This window comes from Nelumbo lutea, chromosome 2 (genome assembly GCF_056320005.1).
Source record: "Nelumbo lutea isolate HS-2025 chromosome 2, American lotus-T2T, whole genome shotgun sequence".
Taxonomy (NCBI): domain Eukaryota; kingdom Viridiplantae; phylum Streptophyta; class Magnoliopsida; order Proteales; family Nelumbonaceae; genus Nelumbo; species Nelumbo lutea.
In genome coordinates, this window is record NC_142685.1 from 45,803,318 (window position 1) to 45,820,061 (window position 16,744).

Consider the following 16,744-nt stretch of genomic DNA (forward strand, 5'->3'; position numbering starts at 1 on the left):
TTTTCTTGCTCCATAACTTTTAATATATATATAATACAATTTCTAATTTTAGAAATATGAGTAGAAATAATATTTAAAGCATCTTGAATACATAAATTTAAGATGTGACATGCACATCTGATATGAAATAATTTACAATTTAAAGATGGTTTCAATTCCATAAGCATGTCAAGTTTTTAAAATACTCACAGCAATAGTTAGGTTAGTGTGTGGCCATTCAAGCCTAGTAAAACTTAAAATTCTTTTATTTAAAGTCAATTTCCATTAATAAAATGATCGGTAAAACAAATTTAGGAGTCGACCAATATTTTTTTAATTCTAAAAAAATAAAAATTATTTTAACTGCACTTGGATTGCTAGTTTGGAATCCCAACTTGATTTCAAGGGTTGAAAGCCTTTCAACCCCAAAAGTTCAAGACTCCCAAATTGCTAACTTGAGATACTTAAGCTGTTGAACAAGCCTTATTCTTATTGAAATTTCAATAAAGTTGAGAATTGGAGAATCAGAAAATGTATAAAAGATTGAAAGATTAAGACTTGAGAGAGTATGGGAACTAGAGAGATTAAGAGAACAAGGGTTGAAAGCCTTTCAACCCCAAAAGTTCAAGACTCCCAAATTGCTAACTTGAGATACTTAAGCTGTTGAACAAGCCTTATTCTTATTGAAATTTCAATAAAGTTGAGAATTGGAGAATCAGAAAATGTATAAAAGATTGAAAGATTAAGACTTGAGAGAGTATGGGAACTAGAGAGATTAAGAGAATTGTTGAATTAGTGTGATGAGAATAATGGAGGATAGTGCTATTTATAGGAATTGAAAATAATTAAGTTGCCCAAAATGCCTTAAAAACTACCTATTTTCTAGTTGTTGGGAAGGGTATTTTCATTATTGTAAAGTTATATGACTATTGGGAGGCATTTGTGTTATTCTTTCTCCTCCCAAAATCAAAATACATAAATACCCCCTATATAGCTATTTATATCTGTTGGGGGGTAATTTTGTAAACCCACAAAAAAAAAAAGCTAGAAATAGCCATTGGGACATCGGACAGATTAAGTGTGGCCCGCTGGCCATGCCAGCCCGTAGACCTGGAACCCCAGGTCTACCACAACCCAGACCATTGTGCCAAACTTGGCACAGCCCGCGTGCTGTTATGCCGTGCCACCAGGCGGATCCAAATTCAGGCCAGGTTGTGCCAGATCGTGAGCAGCACAGCCCGTAGTATACAATACTACAAAAGTAACCCTACACAAATTTGAATATTTGATTGATTAAATTATATATAATCATATACACTCCTTGATACTTTGGTCCAATATATTGAGTAGGAGTGTTTATGGTTTAAACTGTGAAATTGAACGGAATCTAACTGAAATTGGTGATTTGGATATAAAAATGGTTTAATTCGTTTGGGATGCTTTAAAATTTCAATTTACGATTTTGATTCGATTTTTTGTCTTAATTCGACGTCTTTTGTTTAACAAATCCGTTTCATGGTTATGTGGGTAGAAGTTAAACTTATGCATGGGTACTTTTTTAAAGTTATGTCGACTTGTCAAACTAGGTGACCATTTTGAGTCCCAATTATTGATAAATTGGCTCTATGTCCGTATTTTGAGCTACGATTGTAATGGGACTTTAGGATTATTTTGATCTATTCTAACCTGATTAAGATTTGGCCAAATTTTTAAGTATATATATACAAGATGATAAGATGCAATCAACGTTTTTTGTGTTTTTTTTGGGGGGGTTTAATTGATTTGTAATAGTTTTATATAAGACCATTTAGTATACACGTGCAAATGCATATGCAAATAGAAAGATGAATCTGAATGTAAATCCACGACTAAAAAAGAAAAGAAAAGGCTGGAATTAGCATGCTTGTTGTCAATCAATATAACAAACTAAGCCAATTACCATATAATCAAAGCGGTAAGTTTGGCACCTCCCGCGGTCCCGCCGAGGATGCGTGACTGCGTGAGCCTACAGTCTACACTTAGTGAGAAAGATGTGTTCTTCATGTCGTGTAGGAAGTAGATCCTATATGTGCAGCAAGTTACAAGAGATTGAAACGTATCAGTGTATATTGATTGATATGTATCAGTTTTTAAGATTACTGATGCATTATATAATAAGCCTAAACAATAGAATTAACCGATTTCAATTCTTTGAGACTTTAATGTAATGTAATAGGTCTCTTTCCAAATAATCAAACCCTAAAGTATATATAAATTTACATCAAAATAAACTCTCAATTTACAAAATTTGCATATTAAGAATATTGATATTTTGAACCTTGATGCACACCCTTAATACTCTATCTTCGCTAGTTTTGTGCCCAAATTGGGGCCAAAGGAGAAAGGCTTATAAAGCATGAACTGATCCTATTGAATTAAACCCAATAAACCCCCCCAAAAAATGTCTCGATTTATCAATTTGATAGAAAATGCTGACAGAGAGAGGTGATGATATAAAGTGCTTAACAAAATTTGTTAAATTTTCAAAGAATTTTCTTTTTTTCTCTCTTATTTTCTACCAAATCAAATACAATTAATCATGTAAGAAGTGATAGTTATAAAAAGAAAAAGGGTTAATAAGACAAAGATTTACCATCTCTAACATGCATTTTTTTCCTGAGCCAATTTAGGTTAGGACTAGGATGGTGAAACTGGTATTTGATAAAGTAAGCGAGTAACTACTTCCATGGACTATGTGTGAATGTTTGATTGTTGGTTGAATCATTCAGAAAATATTTCTAAATGATCAATTAATTATTATTTATATACAGCAAGCTGAGGTTCTATGTGTTGCTCACTTACTACTTGGTCATTACTCTTGGATGGTGGGTTGAAAATTCATAATGTATACGGTTAATGCTCTCTATTCATTCTTAAAAGAAGGGATGACAAATACTTTTTATTTTCCGTAATTTTAAATTGCAATTATTTATATCAATGGATTTTTATCATTTTTTGCTTGATATTTATTATATAATGTCGGACTTTTGAAATAAAGAGAGAACCCTTTCGTGGTGTGATTATCATCACAGTACAAATTTTTTGCTTGGGTTTACTTATTCCATCTAATCTTGTAATGGACGATAAAAAAAAAGGCATGATAGCAACCAGCACTAAAAACCCATGGTACCTCAATGGTGGGAGCCAAGGAGTACGGAAATACCGAATATTAGCATGGTAGATGGTTCCCACCCCTCCCACACCACAAGTCCGTAGCACGTTTGAAAAGGGCGATGCATCATTGGCGTTGCTTGATGACAATGTCCTATACTCCTATGAATGAATTCACATTGCATATCGTGGCTGGCGTTCACACTTAACACTGCAGTCTCGGGGAATGCCAAGGCTATGATTAGCTGCTCACCGTAGCGGATACCACTGCCTTATATCGTGGGTCTGATACCATTGCGGCATTGCCTTGTCGGTTTTGGTGTTTAAACTGGGCGACATACGAAGCACCGGAGAAATGATGTTCCGACCAATGATACGCTCCATCCATGTTTACAGGCTGACGTAGAGTTATGGTCCGTTTGATAATGCTTGAATTAAATCACTTTATTATCTTTTACTCCATAAATTACTAATACTCGTCATATATAAACTTAAGCAAGCTCGGGCTCAGCCACTTCAACCGGTAACAAACGGTTTCGTATGGGGTTTGTGTAGCACAAATAAAGACGATGGAGCATTTGAGCGTTCAGTTTCAACTTTTAACCTTCAAGGGAAAGGAGGGACTTCAACGGCAACGGGGCCTTGGTCCCTTCCCACGCTCTTATTTCTAGTTTCTCCAAACCAAGCGGTTTCATGACTCATGACTCATGACAACGAATTGTGGGAACGTCCAACAAGGGCCCACATGTCGTGCCACCTCACGCGTTTTCACTTGCTAATTCCTTAACACCAAGTACCTCCACCATGTGGTGATAGGTGAAGCTGTCTTGTTATTCCTGGATATAACATTTGAACTTAAACACCATCCTTTACCAGAAAAAGACTCAATTCCTGGATATATTAATACATGCGGGGGGGGGTAATGTGGCTGATTTGGACTTGAAGTAATGTGTGATGTGACTTTGGGCAATCCTTGTTTGGCTACATTAATTAATTAATATCCAGAAATTTTAAAGACTTTTTTTTTTATCCTTTCGAATTTTCATTCCCCAAGGCACTGGAGATCATATGGTTAATTTAACAACAAATTACAAATATATTTGATTTACTGTTTTCATCCTTTTATGGTTAAACTTATAACCGATCATCGGGTATAGAAGCCAAAATTACAATTCACCCTACTATAAGAATCGAGAGGCTGAGGTTTGGCTTTTAAGGTGAACAACTTCACCCTGATGTTACTCTTTTATTATAAAAGGGCAAAAATACAAGTCAAATATCTCAATGTTTTTTGAGCAATGCCAATTAAATGCATGTTATATCATCAATTCATACCCAAAGTTCAAAACAATAAAGCATGCATCGACGAGGCAGGAGGGAAGGGCCTCCAGAAGATTAAATATTACATACTGAGAAACCGAGTGAGCAGGCAAATTAGATTGCCTAGACGTATATACTAAAATGGTTTAAAAGATTTGCTGTTCAAAATATAAAAGAAGAGTCAGATGTTACATAATACATTATCGCGGCGAGCGAATCCGACTCTATCACTACCGGTTGCCAAACTTTCGTTTTTTCGCTAAACTGGTGGAGGCCTGCAGCCTGAATAGCTAGAACTAGAAGCTCAGCCTCCACCACACCTAATGGCAACTTGAGCAATCCTCCTGCAGGCTGCAGCAACCAAGAAAAGTCGTATATTCTGATTAGTGAAGCAGACTAATTAAACAGTTTTTTAATATAAAGAGGCTGACAATATAGCTTAAATATTTCAACCTAATTTTTTTTTATCTGTTAAAATAATAAATGCAGCCTTTCCTTTAATTATTTCTTTTGGCCAGCAAAGAAAATCATGTTTTAAAGTTTAAGAGTGTGTGATTCGTTAAAGACTTAAAAAGAGTTATGAGAGCATCAGAGAGAACCTACACAAAACACAATCTTAACATCCGCAGAAAAATTCCGACGACACGTTTGGTTTTGGACATTTTGCATTCTCGTAGTGTAGTGGTAGATAAAAAACCAAAATGAAGGGAGATTTTGGTAAAGAGGGTGGGTGGGTGCGGGGTAGCTTTCAAAGTAGAGGCTGTAGAGACAGGTTTTAACTGTCATTTTCACAAAACATGAAGGACAAGGACGTAAACTCAAAAGCTATAAAGAAGGGAAGGAGATTTTCGATTTGCGGGCAAGGAACTTCTTTTTCTATATGTACTGTTCGGCTGAGAATAAGCTGTTTCTCTGCTCGTCTTCTCATCCACTCCACTCCCTTACCCTTTGTAAAAGGGCGGATGTTACATTGGTGACACTCTCTCTCCCTTTCCTCTCGAATCTTCTCCATCTTCTTTTAACATTTTTCTCTCTTACCGCTGATTCTCTGTGGGTACGCTTGAGCTTTTCGTTTCTCTCCGTGAATTTCTCTCCATTTTAATTGTTTCCTTAGCTTTCTGATAAGAGAGAATTCAGAAGAGTCTCTCGTCGTCCAGAGAGCCGTGTCTGTAAACGGGAAAACAAATGATTGTTTTTCTACGATCTTGATTTTTTGGTAAAACTTAACGCAGCTTGAGATTTCTAGAGGTGATATTCTAAGTTGGATGCTTCTAGTTCTCGAGTTATTTTTCACTGTGAATCTGATCTGCAAACATGAAAGTTGAGGACCGGGTTGTAAAGGAGATTTTTCAGCTTTGAGTTTTTCTCTTATTTTTCTTTTTTTTTTCCTCTCTCCTTGATTGATGTTTGAGTTGATATTTGTTAAAGGTTCATGCGCTTTGTAAAGCTCGTTAGAGAGAATATTTACTGTTGCGAACGTTAGTGTATTTGTTGGAATCGAGGTTGATAGTGGAGCTTTTGTTTGAGGATATTTATCTGGATATATTTTGGTTTTTCTTAAGAACTAGGTTTGCAGTCGAGTTTGATGAAGGATATCTCGTGGTTAAAGAGTTTGTTGAGTAAAAGGTCTGGCCGGAGTCTTTATTTCTGCAGTTCCAAGGTTGCAGTAGCAGAATATTGGTCAAAAGAATCACAAAGTTCAGCTTCTTCTGCTTTAGACACCACAACAAAAGCGGTCTGCTTCATTGTTCTAGAATACTTCGATAAGAATGAGATGATCTTGGTTCAAGGTGTCGGCATCTCTCAGGAAAATCGGCAAGCTTAGTCGTGCTTTGCTTATTCGTTATCTGCAACTTCGCCGAGTAAGCCCAGGAGATTTCAGAGAGAAGAAAAAAAGAAATACGGTGCTGTATTCTTTGAGATTTTCAACTGTAAATTCGCAAGCAACGTTTTCAAGTATAAATAACTCCAAAAGCTCTTTTGGTGTGAGAATCTTTTTTCAATCCGCTGAAGCTCTTAATTATCGTACGTTTTACACAAAGACGGAGTTTACGAGAGAATCTTAGGCAAGGCTGCCTGCTTAGAAGACCGCTCGTTAAGCGCCTATTTCTGTCTCTTTCTCTTCCATAGAGGATTTTGAATTCTAGTGGCAGAAAAAGAGAGCCAAAAAAGAAAAAGGAAAAAATGGCGATGGCCGTGGCGCCGCATAGAGAGAACAGTAGCGGCAGCATTAACAAACATCTGGATACCGGAAAGTATGTCCGCTACACCGCCGAGCAGGTCGAAGCTCTCGAGCGAGTCTATGCCGAATGTCCGAAGCCGAGTTCGATGAGACGGCAGCAGCTGATCCGCGAGTGCCCGATCCTCTCCAATATCGAACCCAAACAGATCAAAGTCTGGTTCCAGAATCGCAGGCAAGAACTTGTAGCAGAGATGTTTCTCTTTTACTCCATCGTTTTTTTATTTGCTCAATGCCTTTTGTTTTGTCTGCAATTATTTCTTCTCTCACCAGCAGCTTGGCTGTTTCTTGTCCATGCAAAACCTGGATTCTGTGGGCGTTGCGATTTGTCCGTGTCGTAAACCGATTCGGACGAGTTTTGCCTTATTAGAGAAATCTAGTTTCTAGCTATATTTTAACATGGCGATTTTTTTTTAAGAGTACACAGTACACAGTTCATTACTCATTAGCTCCTGTTCTCCTGAGAGCTGAGAACCATTTTATTTATTAGAATATGACCGATTCTCGGAATCGCCCGAGTCGGAACGCCTCCGCCAACTCATGAGTCCGAGTTCCTACTGCTTTTTCAGAGAACAAAATAGATGTAGAGTTCTGTAATTCGCTTTGTTTTTAATCCATTAAACCTAAGTTAGGAGGCAGAATGAGATGGGAATTCTGTGTTACTGATTTTTGTTAATGTTATTTTCTTGTAGGTGCCGTGAGAAGCAGAGGAAGGAGGCTTCTCGACTTCAGACCGTGAACAGGAAGTTAACTGCAATGAATAAGCTGTTGATGGAAGAGAATGATCGTCTTCAAAAGCAAGTATCGCAGCTGGTGTATGAAAATGGGTACATGAGGCAACAACTGCAAAACGTGAGTTCTGTCCATCATAAACTTTTGCCGATTTTGAAATTGGCTTATTCATTTACCACGGCTTTTAGTTTTGCCGCTCTCTGTGCATCATTATCATCACGCATAAGTTCTTGTTTGTTTCTCTTGGGGATCCTTCTTTTCCTTTCCCTGCTCATATATCTTATTTATTCACAGTGGTATGGTAGTTCCAGAAAAACTGCCAATGTTACTTCTGGAACACCCGAACCTTATGATCTCTGTTACTATCCAGTTTATCCTACAATAGGATCTAAATCCTTAATGTTCTTCTACGTCTACGAAGAATTTTGTTTTTAGCTGGCTCTATTCACTCCAATTTTCTGTTAAATCTATTTTTGCATGACGCTAGAATAAGAAATCAAAGGATTGTAACGCATGCAATTTGTTTTTTTCACTTCAAAGAAATAAAATTTCATCTATTCCTATTACATGGAATCAGCATTAATGTTGTAAAGGTCCTTGCCTCCTTGGAGGCTTCTGTGAATGTTTCCCTTCTCGGTTTCCTGATCCATGTTTGGTTTTATGCAGGCATCTGTGTCAACTACTGATGCAAGCTGTGAGTCTGTAGTTACCACTCCTCAGCACCCCTTAAGAAATGCCAACAATCCTGCTGGGTCTCTCTCCTCTCTCTCCCTCTCTCTTTGTGTGTGTGTGTGTGTGAGAGTGAGTGAGCGTGCACGCTCACAAGTGAGTGGGCATTACCCTAAGAAATGCCAACAATCCTGCTGGGTCTGTGTGTGTGTGAGCTCGCACGCTCACAAGTGAGTGGGCATGTTGGAGTAGAATGATTTATCTTTATGTTTGTTTCTGATCTCTATTTTTTCCTCTGTATGGCAGATTGCTCTCGATTGCAGAGGAGACCTTGGCAGAGTTCCTTTCAAAAGCTACAGGAACTGCTGTTGATTGGGTCCAGATGCCTGGGATGAAGGTTTCTGATTGTTATCTAAATTATTCTTTTATTTTTTCTGAATCATTTTATTGGTACTTTCTTAGGGCAGTGTGAAGCTTGAGATTACCATGCAAGTCTGTAGACTTTCCTCTTTGTGAGGCCTAAGGCGTTTACACTTAATGTCTCCAGCCTGGTCCGGATTCTGTTGGGATTGTTGCCGTTTCACATAATTGCAGTGGAGTGGCAGCACGAGCCTGTGGTCTTGTAAGTTTAGAACCTACAAAGGTGAGAAGTGAAAATGTAAATCTTTTTTTAATAATATAGTTGAATTGAGATGACTATTGCCATGTTGAAATTCTGGATTACCTTAATATTTTGGAAGAGGGATTTTCCTCAATTTGTTTGAGGGAGTTAAATTAAAGAAACCTTTAAAATCTGTCCATTTAAAAGTTTCAAAGTTGACTATAGAAATGGAGGTATAACAAAAAGAAGCTGTTTCATTTTCCTCTCAATTGTTAATTATTTGCCCTGGTAATATTTTTTTGACAGATTGCAGAGATCCTCAAAGACCGTCCATCTTGGTTTCGAGATTGTCGGAACCTTGAAGTCTTTACGATGTTTCCTGCTGGAAATGGAGGAATGATTGAACTGATATACATGCAGGTTAGGAAGAGTGGGTTGGATATTTTATTCTTCTGAGCCTGTCACAAAGTGCACCCATTTAGTTTTTCTCTTCACATTAGATTACGTATAACATACGGATGTTTTCAGATGTATGCTCCAACTATACTGGCACCAGCTCGGGATTTCTGGACTTTGAGATACACCACGAATTTAGATGATGGCAGTCTTGTGGTATGTAGTCATGGAAGTTGTATAGCATGAAATATCATTACATTTCTCATGCCGTCAGTTTCCCATGTGGGGACTCTTTAAATAGTGAATAAAAAGTCGACTAATTAATGCATTGGCTTGGTTCATAGTATTGACCATTGTGCACTAATTGTTTTTACTATCTTACAATTGATGGGAACTTAGAAAATAAAAAAGAAGAAATACAAGATGCATTAGATTGAAAGTTAGTCTATTAACATCATCATTATTGTTATTTAGTGGAGCAACATTTGATATCCAATATGCCAAATTGGTTTATGGTAAATGTTCTCACAACCACAGGCATTAATTTGTACTAAGATATATTGCATTGTGTTGGGAGACAATCCTTTATTGTTTGGCTAGGATTCCTTGCATATTGAAAACTTACCAATTGGCAATTTCGTTTTTGCAATATATGGAATAGATGTATCCTGTCAGCTAATTGTGCTGTCCTTGGCTAGCTGTAAGATTTCTATAGATAGGATGATCTGATTATATGGTTGAACCTGTGCTTGGAGTTTTGGATGGTTCTTTCTATCTCTTGGTTTAGATGCCGTGTGAATAGATTTACACTGCTGTAGCATCTTTACATATCTAATTTTTTGATGTAACCTCACCTACTCACTCTGTCTTACAAATCTTTTTTTGGCTTGTTTTTCAATCTCTCAAGGTATGTGAGAGATCTCTCTCTGGTTCTGGTGCTGGCCCAAATGCAGCAGCTGCTACCCAATTTGTTCGGGCTGAGATGTTACCCAGTGGTTACTTGATTCGGCCATGCGAGGGGGGAGGGTCAATCATTCACATTGTTGACCACTTGGATCTCGAGGTTTGTTTTCTAGTTAATAAGAATTTTTTTTCCAAGGCATCATATTTATTTTATTCATTCTCCATTGTTCAGGCATGGAGTGTTCCTGAAGTACTGAGACCACTCTATGAGTCGTCAAAAGTTGTTGCCCAGAAGATGACGATTGCAGTAAGTTGTGAATTGCTAGAGATCTCTCAATTGTTTTGAAATGAACCCTATTCTACATTGTCACAATGGATGCCTTCAAACAGTTCAATTGGTGAGCCGATTGAAGCATGGGCAAGGCCTGAAACCTCACCATGTGAAGGATCATAAAAGGATCTTACTTTCTTAGAAACTTAAATTTTGTTTCAATTGCTATTGCTGCATTTGGCACAAAGACCCCCACTACACTCCTGAATAAAAAAATAAAAAATAAAGGATGAAAAACAAGAAGTAAGAAAGAGAAGAAATCATAGCTGCACATGGACCACCGCTACACTATTCAACTAAAAATGTAAAATAAAAAGATAAAAAAAAAAACAAGAAGGAAAAATTATGAGATTGTAACTGATTGAATTATTTTCTGTGAAGGCACTGCGCTACATTAGGCAAATAGCTCAGGAGACCAGTGGTGAGGTGGTTTATGGTTTGGGTAGGCAACCTGCTGTCCTGCGAACTTTTAGCCAAAGATTGAGCAGGTAATTTGTATAATAATTGTAGGTTGTTTTTCTTCTCTTTTTCTTGTGTATATATTGTTATTTGATGTAATGGTAAAATCCCAGGCTGACAAACGTGAAAACGTGGTTCAAGTCTGAGAGCAGCCTCTTTGTGCAAGAAAATGCCAAATGTTAGGACCATATCCAGTTTACCCCTCCCAAAAACCCTAGATAGATGGGACCAGCATGAGTAATGGTCTTTTTTATGTGTCGTTATTGATTATTAATTTCTATCTAATTTTTAGAGGATTTAATGATGCTATCAATGGATTTAATGATGATGGCTGGTCGTTGATGAGCTGTGATGGTGCTGAAGATGTAATAGTCGCTATTAATTCAACCAAGAACATGAGCACTATTGCCAATCCTTCCAACACTCTTACATTGCCTGGAGGTATTCTCTGTGTGAAGGCATCTATGCTACTCCAAGTGAGTTTTGAACCTATAATTGAAAATTTGTCCATCAAAATTTTTGAAGTTTATGAATTATGAGAATTTATTTTCTTATTTTCACAATTAAGCATTGGAAGGCATCACTCATTTTATTATACTGCTTGGGTACAACAATGTAATGCCAAAATATAATGGGTTATTAGACATTATAGAACTTTTTAGGGAAAAGTCTTGATAGATCTTCAATTCACAAATTACCGAGAGAGAGCTTATGGTTACTGTTAACATGGGGATGGTGAAGACAAAGGAGGATAAAATTGAGCTATTTGGGGTCTATTGTCATTTTGTAAGGGGGTGCAACTTGGGTGAGATCAGATGGAGCACTTGTTAAAATTTTAATGGTTCTAGGCTGGGTAGATTCTTCGTGTTGGGTACCCGACAAGCACCCCTATCCTTTTTGACCTTGAGACCTTAAGCCTCAACTGCATACCTTAGGGTTGACATGTATGCCTTAGCCAACAAAGTCCTGTCCTTAATTTTTCGAGTTAAGTTTTGAACCTCAAATCATAGATTCCTATTACAAGGTAGCATGTATAAAATTTGTTGACATGTAGGGATTAAGTCAGTTTTGTTTTGTTTTTTTAGTGGTAACTTATCAGATTTGGTTCAATTGAGAAGGTCAGTTTCAGAAGGGCTGTGGCAAGTGTCCCATACGGGATTAAGTAGGTTTTGTTGTCACCCTTTCTGATAAGTAATGACTTCCCAATTCTGATCCCCATGACCCGTTTTTCATGACATTGTGAGGTGAAGCCTGAGAATTTGAGCTTTAGTAGTTAATGATCATATGACTTTACTTATAGAAAATACTCTGTTGGTTTGATTATTGATGATATGTTTGTTCGTATTCTTAGAATGTTCCTCCTGCACTGCTGGTTCGTTTCCTGAGGGAGCACCGGTCTGAGTGGGCTGATTTCAATGTTGATGCCTATGCTGCTGCATCAATGAAAGCAGGCTCATATGCATTTCAGGGCTTGAGGCCAACCAGGTTTTCTGGGAGTCAAGTCATCATGCCACTTGGCCACACAGTTGAACAAGAAGAGGTATGGTAATGCTGTAGTTCAATTTATGTTTTTTATATAAACTTAAAGCTTCATTTTTTGTTAAGATTTCTGCAATTCCTTTCAACTGCCTTTTTTTTTTCGGGGGGGGGGGGGAGGGAGGAGTTTTGCAAAAGACACTTTTTGCATGATCAAACTTATAACATGAACATATATAAGGGGTATAGAGATGCTGCAATTGTGGTTGAATTCATGTTCATTGTAGTTCCTATCTTATTTTTCCTTTCGTTTTTTATTCTTAAATTGGTTGTGATTTTCTTTTTCAGTTGCTTGAAGTAATTCGTCTTGAAGGTCATGCTCTCACTCAAGAAGAAGCTGTTCTATCTAGGGACATTCATCTCTTACAGGTATCCTCTTAAATTTTAATCTATTTTCTATCATCCAAGTAAATTATATATGTTCTTGTATGAAAAAGATTTGCTAATTTAAAGGCCACCACCCAATGTTGGTCCCAGCTATCTGGGGTGTTGGGAGGGGTGGACTGGATATGGTATACGACTATATATAGTTCCAAACTGTCGTCAAAATTGAGAGTGCTGTTCTCCTTGTCCTGATTCCTGAATCATGATGATGCAGACCGGCTTAGTTTTTTGTTTGGTTGGATCTATATACTCCTTTGTTTGGTTCCTTTGGAATTTATGGAAAAAAAACAGGATAAAGGTTGTGCCAGAAAATTAAGAGTAAAGGTTCATAGAGTTGTTCCTTAATTTGGTTTAGTGCAAGTACAAAGAATGATCAATTCTGATACCATTTTTGTCATTATTTTGATTGATTGTATGCTGCAGATTTGTAGTGGAGTGGATGAGAATGCAGTGGGAGCTTGCTCTGAACTTGTTTTTGCTCCTATAGATGAAATGTTTCCTGATGACTCTCCATTGCTACCCTCTGGTTTTCGGATAATACCATTGGATTCAAAAACAGTTGAGTTTATTTGTTGTTACACTTGAACCATTTTGATTTCAATTATACATGTTTGTGTAGGTTTATTCTTTTTCTTTTGGTTCCTCACCTCATTCTGTGTTCCCTTGTCCTAAACCATGTCCCAATAATGGATCAGGTTTGGTTTGTTGTACAGCAGAAATAATAAGGTACTTCTGATTTTATAGCTTATGACCCTGTAGTTGACATGTCCACTAGGTGTCACTCCAAAGAAAGCAGGCCAGGCTCTATGTGGCATGGCCAGTGGGCCTCATGTTTGGAACTGCTTATTGTTGTCCCCCCCCCCTGAAACTAATGAATAGTTTTATGCAGTGTGAAAAACAAGATGTGTTGACTGCAAATCGTACGTTGGATCTAGCTTCCAGTCTTGAAGTAGGTCCAGCCACAAATCGTGCTGCTGGAGACACACCTTCAAATGCTTATAACGCACGTTCAGTGTTGACTATTGCTTTTCAATTCCCTTTTGAGAATCATCTTCAGGAGAATGTTGCAGCAATGGCTCGACAATATGTCCGCAGTGTAATATCCTCTGTGCAAAGGGTTGCGATGGCTATAGCTCCATCTGGGCTTTGCCCACCCTTGGGCCAAAGGTTATCTCCAGGCTCTCCAGAAGCTCTTACACTTGCTCACTGGATCTGCCAGAGCTACAGGCAAGTTTTCTAAGCTTAAAATGCCTAAATATTGTTTTTCAAATATCAGGTTCATAATCTGTTCTAGGGCTTAAAATAATTTTGAAGCCTATTCAATGCTTTGTCAAAGCTGGTCATTTTCAAATGAAGAAAGATCATGAACCATCCTGTATTTTCTTCATTCTTCTAAGACATGTTTCTCTTTTATGTTATCTATTCAGTAACTATTTTGGAGCAGAGTTGCTGAGGACTGATTGCCAGGATGGAGAGTCAGTGCTAAAACAACTCTGGCATCATCAAGATGCCATATTGTGCTGCTCATTGAAGGTATTGTTAATAGTTCCTTTAAAAAAAATTGAAATAAGTGTATTATCATGTTGAGTGTCATCAGTTATTTTTAAGCATGTACCCATGTGAATTAGTATTTGCGCAGCATTTTATCTTTTAGTTATGTTACCATTTGAATAAACATGTAAGCAGTAGTACCTTTTGGGTCTTTATTGTAATTTCGCAATCCGATTGCCATGTCTAGTACCTATTGTGTACATTATGACAAACCTCCATTATGAAGAAAATGCCCTGCATATATATTTGGCATCATGGATTGTGTTCAATGCTAAAGCCAGGACATAATTATCAATCTATTAAATGTTTTGCTCAGTTTTTCTTTTGGAAATATGAAACATAGCATGGTTGATCGTTGGGATTCTCTGTGATTAGTGCTCAGTTTGGAAGGAGTACAAATACAAATTTGTAGAGTGCAAAACCTTATATTCTGTATTATTTTGTATATTTGTACTGAACATATATGCATTTGTACTCCTTCCAAACTGAGCCTAAGGAAACCTGGTCTATAGCGTTGTTGCATGGCAGTGACCCATTTCTTACACTGCTTTAGGCTCTTTATCACTAATTCCCGTGTGTACCTGTATGCGCTCTTATTTGCCTGGTAGTTAATGTGTAGTTTGGATTTGGGAAACTTGGTAATTTCCGACCAGGCTTGCCTAATTGAGTTGGTCAAGTTCCAAAAGATGAGGTTTAGAACTACTAGAAGCTGCCTAATTAAGGACTTGGAGGATGTACTAACATTTTTTTTTTTTGCAGCCATTACCTGTCTTCACCTTTGCCAACCAAGCGGGGCTTGACATGCTGGAGACCACACTAGTAGCACTACAGGATATCTCGCTGGATAAAATTTTTGATGAGTCTGGTCGGAAGGCACTATGCTCTGACTTTGGCAAGATAATGCAACAGGTAATGAGCATGAAATGGGACATCTTATACTGTGAAATTCTAACATTCTTAAATTAGTACTCCAAGTGTCTGTTGACTGTTTGACTAATGATTAAGCCTTGATTGTTCTTTGTCAAATTGGACGTCAGAAAAACCTCTGTAAGATGTGATTAAAGAACGAATTAGTACTCCAAGTGTCTGTTGACTGTTTGACTAATGATTAAGCCTTGACTGTTCTTTGTCAAATTGGACGTCAGAAAAACCTCTGTAAGATGTGATTAAAGAACAAATTTTGCCTGAAATGCTATTCCTTTTGTTACCTTAAAAAAAGGAAATGTTACTCCTTTCATTATTTGATCCTTTAATTAGATCATATTTCTTGTGATGACCACTCGTAATCTTTTGAAATTTCTGCCATGCAGGGATTTGCTTATCTGCCTTCTGGGATTTGCATGTCAACCATGGGACGGCATGTTTCATATGAACAAGTCTTTGCCTGGAAGGTCCTTGCAGGAGAAAATACCGTCCACTGTCTTGCCTTCTCTTTCGTCAATTGGTCTTTTGTGTAATATTGTTTATTTATTCTCACTCCCCAAAAAAGAAAAGAACACAAGAGTCGATAAAAAGAGAGAGAGAGAGAGAGAGAGAGAGAGAGAGAGAAATTTTGTACGATGTTTGCATATATTAAATTAATTAAAAAAAGTTGTTTCCAAACTCTGAACCCTTCTTTTGCACTCTACATATTTGCATTATGCTCCTTTCAAGCTGAGCCTTACCAATTATCATTGTGTTTAGAGGGGATTAACGGTCGAGAGGACCACAATGGTTTTTCTCTTTCCCTTTCGTATTACATAGAAAACATTACGGGGAACATGGGGGGCAGTGCAGTTGCAGGGGAGTTTCATTGGCCATGTTGCTGAGAAAGGAGAACCTATAGTTCCACAGATTTGATCCAGATCTTATTTTTTCGGAGGGATGTCGAGTGAGAGTGACCATCTCAGTTAAATCTGTTTTCTTAGTTGTGTCTGTTTCTGTGTGCGCGTGCCTGAGTCGTGAGACTTTCTTCCGTGTTTATGCGTCAGAATTTGCTGGATCGGAAAAAGGTAAAGCAAAAGCAACGGTCATAGGCAGTGTGAGGTAGGTAGCCTGTATTAGTATTAGTCATCGTTAAAGGAGGTGATGTCACCAATTCATCATCTAGGATTCGCGGAGGCTGCTTATTCTGCGTGGTCTTTCCGTGCCGGGTACCTTTTGTTTTTTGCTTGTACGAACTACGAAGTCAGGTGTATTGTGGACTCTGAAGTGTTGTTGATTGTTGAGCAAGACCCATAGTAGTAGCGTAGTATTGGCTTACTGCAGCAAAATACGCCAGCCTTTGGAATAGCTTTTTCTCCGTTACAACTTACCAGAATCGGGTCTTTGGTCAAACACATCTCTTGTCTTTGGCATTTTTATCGATTCTTGGGAATGGGAATTGTTTCTAATTTCTAATGTGCAGGAGGGCTGTACGGCAGGTCCTAGGCATGACCCCGTCTCAGAACGAGACCAACATGCGCTGTTCGGACTTTCAGATCTGCTTGTGCAGGGCAGAGTCCGCCTAGCACAG

General features: G+C 37.9%; 1 protein-coding gene across 6 annotated transcripts; it reads left to right on the forward strand.

Moving 5' to 3' along the window:
* Positions 1-5,298: 5,298 nt before the first annotated feature.
* Positions 5,299-15,852, forward strand: LOC148870334 (homeobox-leucine zipper protein REVOLUTA-like). 6 transcript variants are annotated; one of them, XM_088969481.1, is made up of 19 exons: positions 5,299-5,422; positions 6,018-6,863; positions 7,381-7,540; positions 8,087-8,172; positions 8,396-8,486; positions 8,637-8,732; positions 8,997-9,110; positions 9,219-9,302; positions 9,994-10,149; positions 10,222-10,296; positions 10,702-10,808; positions 11,072-11,255; positions 12,131-12,319; positions 12,604-12,684; positions 13,123-13,257; positions 13,589-13,926; positions 14,127-14,232; positions 15,010-15,159; positions 15,561-15,852. In XM_088969481.1, exons 2-19 carry the CDS (start codon positions 6,634-6,636, stop codon positions 15,705-15,707), a joined length of 2,529 nt encoding a protein of 842 aa, XP_088825607.1. In that variant the 5' UTR covers positions 5,299-5,422; positions 6,018-6,633; the 3' UTR covers positions 15,708-15,852. The 6 variants fall into 6 exon arrangements, with proteins under 6 accessions (XP_088825607.1, XP_088825606.1, XP_088825608.1 ...); XM_088969482.1 differs by having other exon boundaries at positions 5,300-5,422; positions 6,012-6,863; XM_088969485.1 differs by having other exon boundaries at positions 5,303-5,422; positions 6,012-6,863; positions 8,637-8,711.
* The last annotated feature ends 892 nt before the right edge of the window (positions 15,853-16,744 follow it).